The following is a 15097-nucleotide window of genomic DNA, read 5'->3' as shown; positions in this document are numbered from 1 at the left end:
TGTATCAGGTTGATTGACTTGCGGATATTGAACCACCCCTGCAGCCCAGGAATAAATTCAACTTGGTCGTAGTGAATAATCCTTTTTAATGTACTGTTGGACCCAATTAGCTAGTATCTTATTGAGAATTTTTGCATCTATATTCATCAGGGATATTGGTCTGTGGTTTTGGAATCAAGGTAATGCTGGCCTCTTAGAATGAGTTTGGAAGTTTCCTTCTATTTCTGTTTTTTGGAACAGTTTGAGAAGAATAGGTATTAATTCTTTAAATGTTTGGTAGAATTTCCCTGGGAAGCCATTTGGCCCTGGACTCTTGTTTGTTGAGAGATTTTTGATTACTGGTTCAATTTCTTTCCTGGTTATGGGTCTGTTCAAGTTTTCTATTTCTGTCTGCTTCAGTTTTGGTGGGTTGTATATTTCTAGGAATTTATCCATTTCTTCCAGATTCCCTAATTTGTTGGCTCAACATCACTTATCATCAGGGAAATACAAACCAAAACCACAGTGAGATACCACCTCACGTCAGTCAGAATGGCTAAGTTAACAACTCAGGAAACAATAGACGTTGGTGAGGATGCAGAGAAAGGGAAACCCTCTTACACTGTTGGTGGGAATGCAAACTGGTGTAGCTACTCAAACAGTATGAAGGTTCTTCAAAAAGTTAAAAATAGAGCTACCCTATGATCTTGCAATTGCATTACTGTTTATCCAAAGGATACATAAATACTGATTCGAAGTGACACAAGCACCCCAATGTTTATAGCAGCACTACCCACAATAGCCAAAATATGGAAAAAGCCCAAATGTCCATCAACTGATGAGAGGATAAAGAAGATGTGGGGTGTATACACACACACACACACACACACACATGCACACACACACATATATAATGGAATATTACTCAGCCATCAGAAAGAATGAAATCTTGCCATTTGCAATGATGTGGATGGACGTAGAGGGTATTATGCTAATCAAAATAAGTCAGAGAAAGACAAATACCATATGAATTTACTCATGTGAATTTAAGAAACAAAACAGATGAACATAGGAGAAGGGAAGGGAAAATAAGACAGAGGGAGGCAAACCATAAGAGACTCAAATATAGGGAACAAACAAGGTTGCTAGAAAGGAGATGGGTGGGGGGATGGGGTAATTGGGTGATGGGCATGATGTAATGAGCACTGGGTGTTATGTGCAACTGGTCAGTCACTAAATTCTACACCTGAAACTAGTACTACACTATATGTGAACTAACCTGAATTTAAATAAAATCTTGAAAGGAAAAAAAAGTCTTAGCTTAGATGATGCCTATGAGCCCACTGATAGCTCCACCTTCACTCTGTACTTCCCTTTGGGCCCTGTTCACTTGAGACAGCATTTCACCTAAATCTAAACTTCTTCAACTCTTCCCACTGATCCACATCAGTGTTATAGTCCCATACATACATTTCTCTAGGGCTTTGTAGTCTACCAAGACATTTTTCTATCTCATTCAATCTTCACATAAAGCTCTGAGGAAGGAAGAGAAAGGATTATTACCTTCTTTCTTCAGCTGAGGAAACGAGTTGAAAGAATTTATAATGACTTGCCCATATTGTATTTGGGCCTCAACCCCAAGTTTTTTGACTGCTGATCTAGAAGAATTCTTTATTTTATTTTGTGTTGCCTCCCCTGGGTACAAACATGGCTCTACTCTAAATTCACACTCCCTTCTCCCATGGAGACCTTCTTTTTCCAATATCTGTAGGCCCAATGGGACAAAAGGCCTCATCTTTATTTCAGTATCTCTTTCAGATTGGCTGCCCTCCATTTTCCCTGATTTGGATTCCATTCCATCTGTCTGTACCACTTTCCACAAGTCTTTGTTACTGTTAGAGGTTACTTCTCAAAGACTTAAAACTAGTTTGAGAATGTGACTGGTTCTGGGTTATATTATGACTTTGGCCCCACTGCCCATTTGAGAACCCCTTGACTTCTTCAGCTCTCCACCTTCTTTAACAACTGAAGATCTCCCCCAAAGCCCCTCAAATCATATGTTCCTAATCTGCTTTCTGTGCTTCTATGCCTGGGCTAGGAAGTGCAGCAGCAAAGATACTAACACATGCACTCCAGCTTATTTTTATCTGGGCCCTTCCTGCTGTTCAGATCTCTAGGTGGCTACATTCCTACAGTGGTTGCTCCTCTCCTTCTTGACCTTTGCCAAACTGTTTGTGGTCTTGCTTTCTCCATTTATTTGATGTCTGAGATCAGTTTGCCTTCATATAACCTCTGTAATAAACATTATTGGTTGCCTATTCAATATCCATTGCTCCCTTCTTAGTAATACCTGATTTTTGCTAAGGGATCTCCTTTCCAAAGAAGTACATGTGCTCCAGGCAGAGTCCTCCATACAGTTGGTCCTGATTGAGCCAAGAGTAATGTAGTCATGATTGGGGCTATTTGTAAATATTCTAGTTCTCCTAGACACCTAGTAAGACTGCATTTCGTAGCTTGTTTCAGTTAGATGTGGCCATGTGACTTGCTTTGGCCAATAAAATGTGACTAGAAGTGATCTATATCACTTGCAGGCAGAAGACTTTAAGAACCAGTGTAGGATTCAGCAGGTCCCTTTCCCCCTGCTGCAGTGATTGCTAAACCATTTGCCAAGGTAAAGCCTCCATCAGACTGGGTCCGAGTGACCATAATGGTAGAGCTCCCCCTGCCGACCTACACTGGCATGCAGAGATCAAGAAACAAATTTTTGCTGTATTAAGCTACTGAGATTTGGGAGTTGGCTGTAACTGCAGTATAAGCAGGCTATCCTAATTGACAGTAATCTCATCTAGTCTGCACTAGGAACCTAGCCTAACCCTAGCAATCTATGACAGTCCTTGGCCAAGGAATTGGTTAAGAAAAAGGCTTTTGACTCACTTGGTACACTGAGGTAAGAAAGGAGATTTGCTGGAGTCTTGAGGAAGGAAATTTCCTTATTTTTAACAGAGCCACCAGAAGAGATGAAGTCTCCCTTCCTCTGGATGTTATGTGTAAATTTGAAGCCTGGAATTACTAGAGTCATCTTGCAACCATCCTGAGGATAAAGCCAACACACAAAAAGGTAGTACCGAAAAGAGTCATAAAGAGATGAAGCCAAAGCCCTGATTGAATCATAACCAATCATCATTGTATCTCTGGTCTTTCTCAGTTAGAAAAGCCAATAAATTCCCTTTGCTGCTTAAGCCATTTGATTTGGGTTTTCTGTTACACACCTCCAAACCTAACAGTTGTAGCTTCCTGTCTCCATTCTTTTTTTTTTTTTTTTAAAGATTTTATTTATTTATTCATGAGAGAGCCAGAGAGAGAGAGGCAGAGACACAGGCAGAGGGAGAAGCAGGCTCCATGCAGGGAGCCCAATGCAGAACTTGATCCCAGGACTCCAGGATCAAGCCCTAGGCCAAAGGCAGGTGCTAAACCGCTGAGCCACCCAGGGATCCCCATCCATTCTTCTCTCTACTTTCCACCCTCCCATTCAGTTTCAGCAAAATAATAACTAATAATGGTGTCAATTTTTAGAAAACTTACTATGTATCTGACACAATGATAAGTACTTTCTGGGAGATTCTGATTCCATTTCAGAGTAGCAAATGTATATGAGCTCTTTGAGAGCAGGAATCTTATTTATATTTGGTTTTCCTACAGTGGTGACTTGGGGCAAAGTAGTTGCTCAACAAATATTGATTATACAAGTATGAATTGAGTTTTACCTCAAAGAGCTTGCAGTATTGATTATACAGGTCTCACAAACCTGAAAGATTAGAGACCAATGCAAGACAGTATAAGCTGTTAGGTACTAAGTTGAAGTTCTAAAGAGCATGTTACTAATAAAAAAAAAAGCTATGAAGAAGAGATACCATTATTGCTGGAAAGTTAGGTGTAAAAGGTTTTTGGAGAAGGTCATATTTGATCTAAAGAAAAAAAAAGATGACATTTGAATAAGCATAAAAGGAAGAGTGAATGTCACTTAAAGTCAGGGCAGTAAAAGTAACAGCATGGTATCAAGAAGGAACATGATGCATTGAAGAACATTCAGTACATTCAATTTAGGTGCTCAATAAATATGCGGGTTTTTTTTTCACATTTCTCATCATGACACAAAAGAGCCATTTTCCTTGAAATGTTTGATGTAGGCTTGATATAAACATGGTATGGCCACTATCCTATTTAGCTGCTTACTTGTGCAAACCTCTTGCACCTAGTAGGCAGTCAAAGATGTCTGTAAAATTACAAAGACATTCATGCATGTACCATTTTTCCCCAGAAAAAGAAGCTTCCAAGGGCCTGTCTGCCAAGCATTCTACTTCTTTTCTGGCTCTATTAACTCAACACTGGGCACACTGGCACACAGTAGGCCCTTAGTTAAGTACTTGATTGAATTGATATAAACTATCTGGTTTGAGAAGAAGCTATTTGCCTAGTAAGCCTTGTTTCTTAGCCCATCAACACTTCATCAAACCTCTGTCAGATCAGATTCTCAATAGGGCATCTTAAATACATGCTATTAAAATACCTAAATAGAAGTCCCATCTGTTTGAATAGACTGAGCCTGATGAATCAGCCCGAGAGGTGGGAGGCTGATCCAGCCAGACATGAACCGATCGGGTGGGGAACAAGCAGCTCTTTCTCCCTTTGCCACCCCAGAGTGCTCACATCAGAATGTACAGATTTATACAGAGAAAATGGAATCAACCAGTTAGCAAAATATGAGGACTGACGCAAGCCACAGGGCAGCGTTTGTGAGCTAATTAAAAGAGGTCTGGCTGCAGCCCCTTGTCCCAACTGTGGGTCATGATGGAACATGGGTCAATGTAGGAGAAAGAGCTGCCCCAGGACTTGCCCCTTTCATAATTCTTATGCCTCTGAAATCTGGATTTTGTTTTCATGCAGTTATAAAAAGCATTTTAAAAAACAGGACTTATTTTGGGAACTGTCACTGGTGAAGTTACCAAGGACTTAAAGATCTAAGATAAAATACAATGATGGAAAAGTGTTAAGGAAGCTGCATCTTTTTTTTTATTTCCCCAAGGATTTTGCACAAGCATCTATCCCTGATGAGATGTTATCAAGCCTGTGTTTCCAAATGATCTTGTCTGCCAGAGTTCTAATCATAGTCAGCCTCTTAAGGACCCCAATCTCCCCTCTTCCACCTCCCTATAAACAGTCTGGGTATGGATTGCAGTCTTTTGATGCTACCATAAAGAAGAAAAAAAATTGGGGGTGGGTTCCTCTTCATCACACCAAAATACATGTTAAAAAATGTTCTTTCATAAGCTTTGCTCCTCTTGGTAGTACCCAGCACAAAAGGCTTTGCACACAATAGGTGCTCAATAAATAATGTGTTCAATTACATTGAATCATTTCTCAGTTCTCTTGGCTAAAAAAAACTTTGATGTGCTTTTTTATCACTACTGATTTCTCTTCTGCTCTTCTGTCAACTTGTCTCTCCATATCTGTGTCCTTAACCCAGCCCCTATGCACACATGTAAACACAGTCCCACTCTTGTTTAGGTGTTTGTAGTACTCTATTAGGGTTCTGTCTAGGGTATTCTCTTTATTAGAGAGGAAGTGAGAAAAAGAAAAGAGTCAAAAGATCCGGATTCTGGTCCTAGCTGTGCCATTTACTTTAGGTCTGAGGTAAGTGACTATGCCCGGATTTCTCATGTCCGAAATAAGAGTAATAAAAATATATGCCTGACTTACCTCCTAAGCTAGTGCCAGTGTCAAGTAAGCGATACATATGAAAGGCTTTTGACAACAGAAAAAGCATTCTAAATAACTTTCCTATTATAAGAATCTAATCCCTTTTTTCAAATTCACATACCCGGTAAGGCATATACAGTATTGAGAAAGTTGTCCAGAGTGTGTTTCCCCAGGAAATGGGCTCCTTTTCACCCCTTTCCCCAGGAGAGGGTAACTGGCTCGCTTTCTGGGGACTGAATGGGATACTTTCACTCTTAAGAATTCATTGGGGTCCCAGGTCATGCCCTCAGTTTTACAGCATCAGAAATTTGATCTTGGCAGAGACTCTGTGTTGATTAGACTCAGGGATGCTGACTCATACTAACTCACAAGAGACTGATATATAACCAGAATGCCAGTTTATTAATTTACAGTTGGAAACACTTGACCTGATCCACTCCTTTTCTCCCTATTACCAGTTGCAAGGGAAGAGAGATCATCAGAAGGTTGCTCAGTGAGCAAGGAACTTTGACTAGGGGAGTTAGGTGACTCAAATATTCAATATGTCAGGCTCATCTGGCTCGGTATCCCCTCAACAGGAATCTGCCCTCCAGATGGTCTAGATGTTTCTGTTAGGGGACCCAATTCCAGAATCCGGCTTGCCTTAGCTAGAGTGTGCCAAGTATGTCCTTTCCCCTCATTTCCTTTGCTGAACAACCCTCTTCTTACCTACACATTGCTCTTCATATGTGTTCTTACCTACACATTGCTCTTCATATGTGTTAATCCTTTTCATACCTCTTACAGTGGAACTATGGTTCCCAAAGCCAATCTACTGGCTAGCGTGCAGCTGATTGCCCCCAAAGCACCTGGAAGACTTTAAATAAATAAAGACCTTTTTGGCTCTAGAAAGTCTAATTTATTGGGTCTGTGGAAGGGTTTAGGAATCTGAATGTTTAAGGGATCATTAGCCAGGCTGGAGAGCAACTGATAAAAAAGTTTTATTTTTCTAAGAATCTACACTATTGCTTTCAGATGACTTTGCGTATACTGATCTGATCCATTATGGATGGATTATATAGGTTAATTCTCAGAACAAAACATTATTTCCTAGTTCTCAAAGGCCAGTCACTGTTGAATACTTGAAACAACCCTATTTCCTCCCTTCTTTCCTTTCTTTCTTCCTTCCACAAATATTTATAAATACCTAATGCATAAGGTTTACCAAGGGAAGGTTGTGAGGATTAGGATATATTATCCTGATGCATAGATGGCTCTATGTCTAGCCAATAAAACCAAGGCCCAGCACTGAACAATCTAGAGACAATATCCCCATGGTAAGCAACTCTGGGTCTTGTCATACTTCCCGAGTTGATGTTCTCTACAAAACAATCAAAAGCTCACAAGCAGACTTGTGGGAAAAATCCAACTACTGTGTTCCCATTCCACTCATGACAAAGAAAACAGATAACTGTCTTTCCTTTCAAGCATGGTTCCCATCTCACAAGCACCTGACAGTGTCTTACTTCCAGCAGAGCACCAAAATCAGGGGAATCAAGAGAGAAGCATCTAAGGAGCGGTGCCAATGTATGATGGCCATTGTGCTCCCATACTGGATATGCCATATGCATCACAAAAATACTAATAGGGGCTAATACCCCCATTTTCCAGATGAAGAAATTAAAGTTCAAAGTGGTTGAATAAATTGCTAAAGGTCATGGAAGCAGTAAGAAGTAGAATTGGGATTTGAATCTAAACCTACTCAATTCCAAGTTCTATGTTCTTTCCATGATTCCATAGTGCTTAGTAAACAGGGTTTTGAAGTGAGAGTCTTCAGCATAAGATTCATTGTGCTAGGCATATGCACAAGCATTGTAGATAATACTTTAAATTTCTCTATACAGAATTATATATAAATAAATATATCATATATGCCAGTATCTAAATCTGCACTTGGCTATACAGATAATTCTGATTCCTTCCTGGGAAAAAAAAAAAGGCTATAACTGAGGAAGGATTGGGGGTTAGGGATCAGGATACCTGGTTTAGAGTACTGGCTCTGCCATTTACTCAATGTGTACCTTGAAAAACTCCTTTTTCCTACCTGGGCATCAATTTCTTCATCTGCAAAAAGATGGTTCATACTAGATCTCTAATATGCTAGGATTCTAAGAGTCTCTTAGAATTATTACTATTACTATTACTATTAATTACTATTACTATTACTATGTCTCTTAACTGTTTTAGTCAAAGCATAGCAACCAAATACTAGAGAAAAACAAGCTGGGGGAGCCTGGGTGGTACAGTTGGTTAAGCCTCCAATTCTTGTTTTCAGATCAGGTCGTGATCTCTGGATTAAGACACTGGGCCCCACATCAGACTCCACACTCACCACAGAATCTGCTTGAGATTATCACTCTCTCTCTGCCCCTCTTGCTCATGGTCTCTCTCTCTCTCTCTCTCCCAAATAAGTAAATAAATCTTAAAAATAAAAGCAAGCTGAACATATATATTAGAAAACTGTTTGAAAATAATTAATATTTACTAAGTACTTTATAGATGCCAAGGACTGTACTAATTTACAAACTTGAATAAGTCTTGTCATATTAATTCTACTTCTATCTGCCCAGAATCCCATGACTGGTCGATAGAGAAGCCAGTACTGAAATCCAGGCCTGATTCTGGGGCCAGCTCCCAAATATTCTCCTGTCCCCTGTATGCTTTTGTTTTATGGCTCCCGCTCTGATGACTGTGTAGAACAGCTATTATCTGACCTTGGAATATGAGGAAAAAGGAGCCCATATCAGCTCAGGTAAGGAAACTTTCTAGAGATGATTGTTATGATTATGTCTCTTTGGGAGGGGAATAAAAGTCAGGCTGAATATATTGAGATTCAGAGTATATTTTCAGTTCAATGGTATCAGAGAAATTATTATACTGGTCAGCAGACCCTGGCCATAAAATGGCTTCTGTTTGTTAACTTTATTAGTATGCTTTGTTTTCCTAGCCCTAAGCTAATAAAAGTGAGGCTCCAGTTCCTCTGATTGGGTCGAATTAAGAGGAAATAAATCAATGAGGGAAAAATTCCTTTTCTGTCTGGTACTGATCTTGTGGAGGTGAAGGGAAGAGGGAGGAAGTGATGGTTCTGTCAGGAAGATGAGAACAATCAGAGGCTTGAATCTTGCACAGACAGGAGCTGCTGCATTTATGATCATTCTGTTCAAATGATTCCCTGATACCAACCTGTTGCCTCTGATCTTCCTGTACAGGGAAGTGGAGTGGTCATGAACTATGGTCTACAAGGAACTATAAGCACATCATGAGTCTCATCTACCCTCAGGGGAGGATACCTGGATCAGACCACAAGAAGGTCCAATCCTGAGACCAAAAGTAGAAGAATAGGGAGTAAGATGCAGGTAGTGTCACTACTTTCTGTTTTCTTCCTTGCTCACTATGCACACTAATGAGGCCTCTTTTCCTTCTTTGTGAGCCTTGTATTATATGTCATGCAGGTGGGCTGGAGAGAATTGAAAAACGCTGTCTATAAATTGCTCAACCTAATTTAGAAGTCATTCTGCACAGTGTACCCAAGCCTACACTTTCAATAATGTCAGAAAAGTTTGCTTTATTTTGCAGTGCATCAATAGGTTATGGCATTTTTACGAAACCTACAAATGACACAAAGCTGGAAAGTATAGTCACAGAGCTAAATCAGAATTCAAAATTGTCTAGACAGTCTAGAGTGTCTTGTCTATCTCAATAAGATGAAGTGTATCAGAAATATTGCAGGATTTTATATCTAGGATAAAAAAAGAATGGAGGAGATTACCTGGACAGTGTTCATATGAAAGAACTGGGAATTTTAACCGCAAGTGGAATATTTGCCAACACCATGATGTGTCTGCTGGGAAAAAAACAACCCAATCTTTTACTGCATGAAGGGAATTGAAGTGGTGATAACAGGCAGCGCTGGTCCTATTGCAGTGGGCTGTGGTCAGACCACACTGAACTACTGGGTTCCGTGGTAGGTACCACAATTCTTGGGGGATATTAACCAACTAGAGCAAGGCAAATAATGATGACAGTCAGGAAATCAGAGATAGTTGATAGAAATGGTCACTGTTAGTGTGGAGGAAAAAAAAAAAAGTTAACCAAAAAAACACCGTGTCATTGTCTGCAAATATTTCAAAGGCTTTTCTGTGACAGGTGGAATAAATTTGTTCTCCTCTGTCAAGATGTAGAGCTAAACTGAAGAGTAAAACTTAAGGCGGCAGTATCAGTTTAACATAGGAGCTCTTTAACAGTTGAGCCGTTGTCCCAAAGAGAAGGAGCTCCTAGATCCTAGAAGTACTGTGGGAAAGGCCACCTGGGGGGACCTTACACCTTACTTACACGAGGCAGAGGCGAGGTGAGAGGTGAGGAAGCATTGTTTGTTTAATTTATATTCCCTAGACAAAAGGAGCCACAACTGTCTTTGTTTTTCCACAGTTGGATTCATTTCTCTGATTTCACCTGATATTTCATATTTTTCTTGGGCCTCAACATGGAAGCCACTGACATCAGCCGGAGGACCAGGCCTAAGGATTCAAGGCCTGTGACTTTCTGAGCAGAGGCCACCGCTAAGGATGTGGCCCTTAGGCATTCTCTCAGTAGAGAAACTCAAGCTTTTGTACTCAGACATTTCTTTATAACAGAAAGACTTGCTTTGCTTTTTGAGCATATATTAGGCAATTATTGTTTTTGCTGCAGAAATATTTTTATTATTTCATATATTGGGCCTTAATTTCTTTGAGTTTTATTTGATAATTCCTAGAAACTTTCTTCCTTGCTTTTAAAAAGGATGAACAGACTTTTGATAATATAGTTCTCACACTAATTAAATGTATTACATGAAAGGGGGGAAAAAAAAGATGAACGGGAAGTTTCTGCTCTAAGGCTTGCAGTTAAATGATGGCAGGAGATTTCTCCCCACAAATTGCTTCCATTCAACCCTCAAAAAGATTGATCATGCCCCCATCATTCCTTATCTTATAGTTATCCCATAGGGAAAGGCAGGCAGTCTCCTTCTTGAAAGCCTTGATTCAGGAGCTTCAGAGAATTATAGCCCAAATTTCTTTTCAGGAGAAAACAAGCCTGGCTTCAAAATCTTTTGGAATAAAATACCAATAATAATGAACAACAAGAATAACAACAATAGCACTTATGTGCCAGGCACTATTTAAGCATTTTACAAATATAATTCATTTAAGTTTCACAGTAACCCTGTGGTAGGTGCTATTTTATCTCCATTTAATTGATGGATAAAATATGGCATGGAGAAGTTATGTAACTTGCTCAGAGTCACAGAGCCAGCAAGATGGGAGGCTCGGAGTTCACCAGTTCTGGTTCCAGAATCCACACTCTTAACCACAATACTATATATACTACCAAACCTTAAGATAAATCCATGAATAAAGTTCCTATGTTCAACATCTTATAATGTTTTCTAAGAATGTATGGTTTTGGGGCGCCTGGGTGGCTCAGTCAGTGTCTGCTTTTGGCTCAGTCAGTGTCTGCTTTTGGCTGGGATTAAGCCCCACATTGGGCTCGCTGCTCAGTAGGGAGTCTGCTTCTCCCTCTTCTTCTGCTGTTCCCCTTGCTTGTACTCTCTCACTCTTGCTCTCTTTCAAATAAATAAATAGAAAAATAAATAAATAAATAGATAGATAAAATCTTTAAAATATATATATAAATGTGTACTTTTTCCATTATAAAAGTATAGTGTAGGAACTAAGAGAGTTGACTTTAATATCAGATAAATCTGGCTTCATATGTAGGCTATCCACTGATAAGTTACTTAATTTCTTTAGTTTCTTTACATGTAAACCCATAGATTTGTAAAGAGGAGTAAGTGAAAGAAAATATATAATGTGCTTAGCAGAGTGCCTAGCCCAGTAGTCAGTATTTAGGAAATGTTAGGGCTCATTAATATGTAATATAATCAAAGAAAATACGGGGAAACTGAAAGTAGAAAGATAAAAGAAAAAAGTAACCACCCATAGTTCTACCCCGCCTGAACAGATTTGGAGCCATTTTCTTCATTTCTTATATCTATGTGTAAGAGAAAGTAACGTTTTGGTATTTAAAATTCTGAGAAGGTCCTGGTAGCTAGAATGCTCTCTGCTTGTCAAGTCATGATGGGTGACAGGGTTAAGAGTTGGGGTGTGTGTGTGCGTGCGCGCGTGCAGGATTGCTCTGCATTATACAGGGAGGTAAATGACATTCCCCAGAGAAGAAATGATTTAATTTCTGGATTAGATCTTCCGAGCAGTGCCTGTTAAAGACCGAGAAGGAAGCCACTGAAGGCTCCAAGTTTTTGGTTTTTTTTTTTTTGTTTTTTTTTGAAGGCTCCAAGTTTTAGAACTGTCCTCATGGGAATGGACTACCTTTGTGATGTATTTTACACCAGTTCTCAATTCATTGAGAGCAATAAGTTTTTGAGAGCCAAGCCTGAGACAATTGTGCTGAGAGCCACTTTTCTAGCCCTCCATCTCCTCCAGTTCAGACTTCTCTGACCCACTCCCCCCAGGGGCAGCCAATAAGGTCTTGTGTTCATTTCCTTATCTCAAGCCACATAGAAGTGTGGAACAGACATGAGCCAACTTAAATCACATTAGTTAATAGTCCTGTGTGTGCTTTATTATTTGGAAACCTGGACCAGAAGATCACTTCCCTGAGGGCTTGGGTTATGAATGGCCACCAGAATCTAAGGAGAAAACACTTGACCAAACTAATTTATAATCACAGGCTGATGTTGTGGAGTGATAGCCTAGGGAAGAATTTTACTTACCACTGAAATCCAGGCACCTATGTTACTGTTTACTTTTCTGCTTTACATGTTTATTTCTAGCCATAGCATTTAAAGAAAGTTCTTACTATCTGTTAAGTAAACCTGGACCCCAAGGATTGCAGATCCTGTGGTATCAGAACTATAACTCAATGAAAAAGATTAAGGGATAAAATAATAAAATGAAATAAGGACCTCCCTATTTCTTTTTTTTTTCTTTTAAGATTTTATTTACTTATTCATGACACAGAGAGAGAGAGAGGCAGAGACACAGGCAGAGGGAGATGCAGGTGCCATGCCGGGAGCCCAATGCGGGACTCGATCCCAGGTCTCCAGGATCACACCCTGGGCTGAAGGCAGCACTAAACCGCTGAACCACTGGAGCTGCCCAGGATCTCCCTATTTCTATGGCTAACCTTTAGGAGAAAAAATTTCATAGAACCAGAAGCTTCTTCATTAGCCACTTATGGATAGATTTTAAGCTGGGTCTAATCAGTCATGATTACCCCTTCCTGGAAGTATTTGGGAACTAGTCAGTTTGCTAGAGACTGTTAGGAAGGGAAAAAATAAAACTGGAAATTCTAGGTAAAATTTAAGAAGACCTTAGAGGATATCCTACAAAGAAAGACTACATGTAAACCTTCTGCTAAGCATTTAGTGGTAAGTTGGTCAGAATGACCTGTAGCTGGTACACAAACTAAATTGAGAAGAGGGTAGGAGTGACAGGGGGGTGAGGTTTAGAAGGAGTAGGTAAAGCCAGGCCTTTTTCAGAAATGCAACTTGAAATAGCAAAGGTAAGAGGGAAGAGTCCAGCCATGTGAGTCCAGAGAGTCAAGTCCAAATTGTCCAAGGTGTGAGGGTCTGGCTTTGCCAAGGCACCAGTTTGGGTGGTAGGGATGCAAAGGGAGGATTGGGAGATCCCAAGTAACCAAAAGATCCAGACTTAGAAGAACCATTAGAGCAACCAAAAAAGCATTCAAAGAGAAACTCTTGCTGGAAACATTTCAGGGTTGTTTGGCCCTGGTATCAATTTGTAACGTTTACAAGGAAGAAAGAAGGAAGGAAGGAAAGAAGGAAGGAAGAGAGAGAAAGAAAGAAAAAGAAAAGAAGGCAGATGAAAATGTGACTTAAACCAGATGGACACATACTTTCTCTCAAATAACATCAAGTTGGGAAGTTGGTAGTCCAGAGCTAGTGCAGTAGCACCAAGATGTGACTGATGTCCCAGTCTTATTCTTTCAGAGGCCAACATCCCTAGCCTGTAGTTTCCATCTTCAAGATTGCCTTGTGGTCACAGTTGATTTCTGCAGCTCCAGCCATCATATCTACAATGCAGGCAGGAGGAAGAGGGAAGGGCACACACACTTATCAACAAGTTAACCACTCCCTGCAATATTATACCCTGTGATTTCTACTGACATCTTTTCACCAAATCCGTTTCTTATGACCTATACTAGCTGAAAGAGTGTCTGCAGGAGTATAGTTTTTAAGTTTGGCACTTGGTTGCCTTAAATAAAATTGGTGTAAGTTAAAAGGGAATTATGGATATTAAGAAGTAGCGGTCACTGCCACAATCCCACACCATGAAATTGCAGAAAAAAATTATTTCAACTCCCAATTATGTGTTGGGTAAGGCTCTAGATGTAGGTGTTCTCTGGATGTCCTTTCACTATTCTGAGGAAGAGCAAGACAGTTTGTAGACTGTTTATTTCAACACTGGGGTGAGCTAAATCAAGTTGAAGATCAGATACAAGGATATTAAAAAGTGATGCCTAGGAGGACAGCCTGGAGAAAGTATATCATAGTGATTATTTACAGTGAAAGGTAAAGTAATGATAGCATGACTTTTCTAGTGTTCTGTTGTGCATTTGTTTTATTTTAAATTTTCTTTTAAAAGATAGAGGATTTTCTCTTGAGTTCCTTTTTCCTATTTTAAGACTCCTTGTAGAAGGAAGGCATTTGGGCCAGCCTACTTACAGTGAGACATATGCCCAATGTGCAAAGTAGGCCAAAAGGCCACAAAATGTGTTTAGGAAACAAATCAGGGCATTTGAGATTGCCCTTGCATAAACATATTGTGTGTGTGAGTCATAGTGAGTTCCATGTCATAGGGAGCCATAATGAGCTGGCAAAGGCCCCCAGGAGGGAAAATTAGAAGATGAGAGAACTGCCCCTGGAAAGCTACTGAAAACAGGTAGCACAGCAGGAAGCCTGTGGGAGGGGGCCCTGGTTCTAGGACTTTCACCACTCTTGCCTTCAACTAGCTGCACAATCCTGGGAAAATTAACCTATTTTGTCCTGGTTTTCTTACCTATAAAATGAGAGAATACGACAAGATGACTGTTACCATTCTTTGCAATCCTAGTTTTATTTTCTGTGATTGTTGAACAAAGAGAAAACTATGAAGTGTGTTTCAAGATAGGGATAAGAGAGAGTGAAAGGAAGGTTAAGTAGCCTAACATATGAAAAGGCTTAGCCAAAAGTAAAAAGACTTGGAAGAAGCACATGAAAACAAGAAAACCCTTTGGGGGTGGTTTTTGGTGCATGGTAGCTATA

General features: G+C 39.9%; 1 protein-coding gene across 9 annotated transcripts in view; it reads left to right on the top strand.

Moving 5' to 3' along the window:
- The window catches only part of GTF2E1 (general transcription factor IIE subunit 1), a 99972-nt gene extending 90840 nt beyond the window's left edge, over nt 1-9132 (top strand). For 8 of the 9 annotated variants that reach the window (XM_072811759.1, XM_072811763.1, XM_072811758.1 and 5 more), the window contains one exon: nt 2983-3218. In XM_072811759.1, the coding sequence (XP_072667860.1) occupies nt 2983-3052 (70 nt within the window). In that variant the 3' untranslated portion in view covers nt 3053-3218. Of the gene's footprint in view, nt 1-2982; nt 3219-8345; nt 8528-8984 lie in introns of those variants that run through there. The other variant, XR_012024272.1, reaches the window with a different exon arrangement.
- The last annotated feature ends 5965 nt before the right edge of the window (nt 9133-15097 follow it).

The sequence above is a fragment of the Canis lupus genome, chromosome 35 (genome assembly GCF_048164855.1).
Source record: "Canis lupus baileyi chromosome 35, mCanLup2.hap1, whole genome shotgun sequence".
In the NCBI taxonomy this organism is placed as follows: Eukaryota; Metazoa; Chordata; class Mammalia; order Carnivora; family Canidae; genus Canis; species Canis lupus.
The sequence above is the reverse complement of the archived record's forward strand: the minus strand, read 5'-3'. Positions and strand labels throughout refer to the sequence as shown.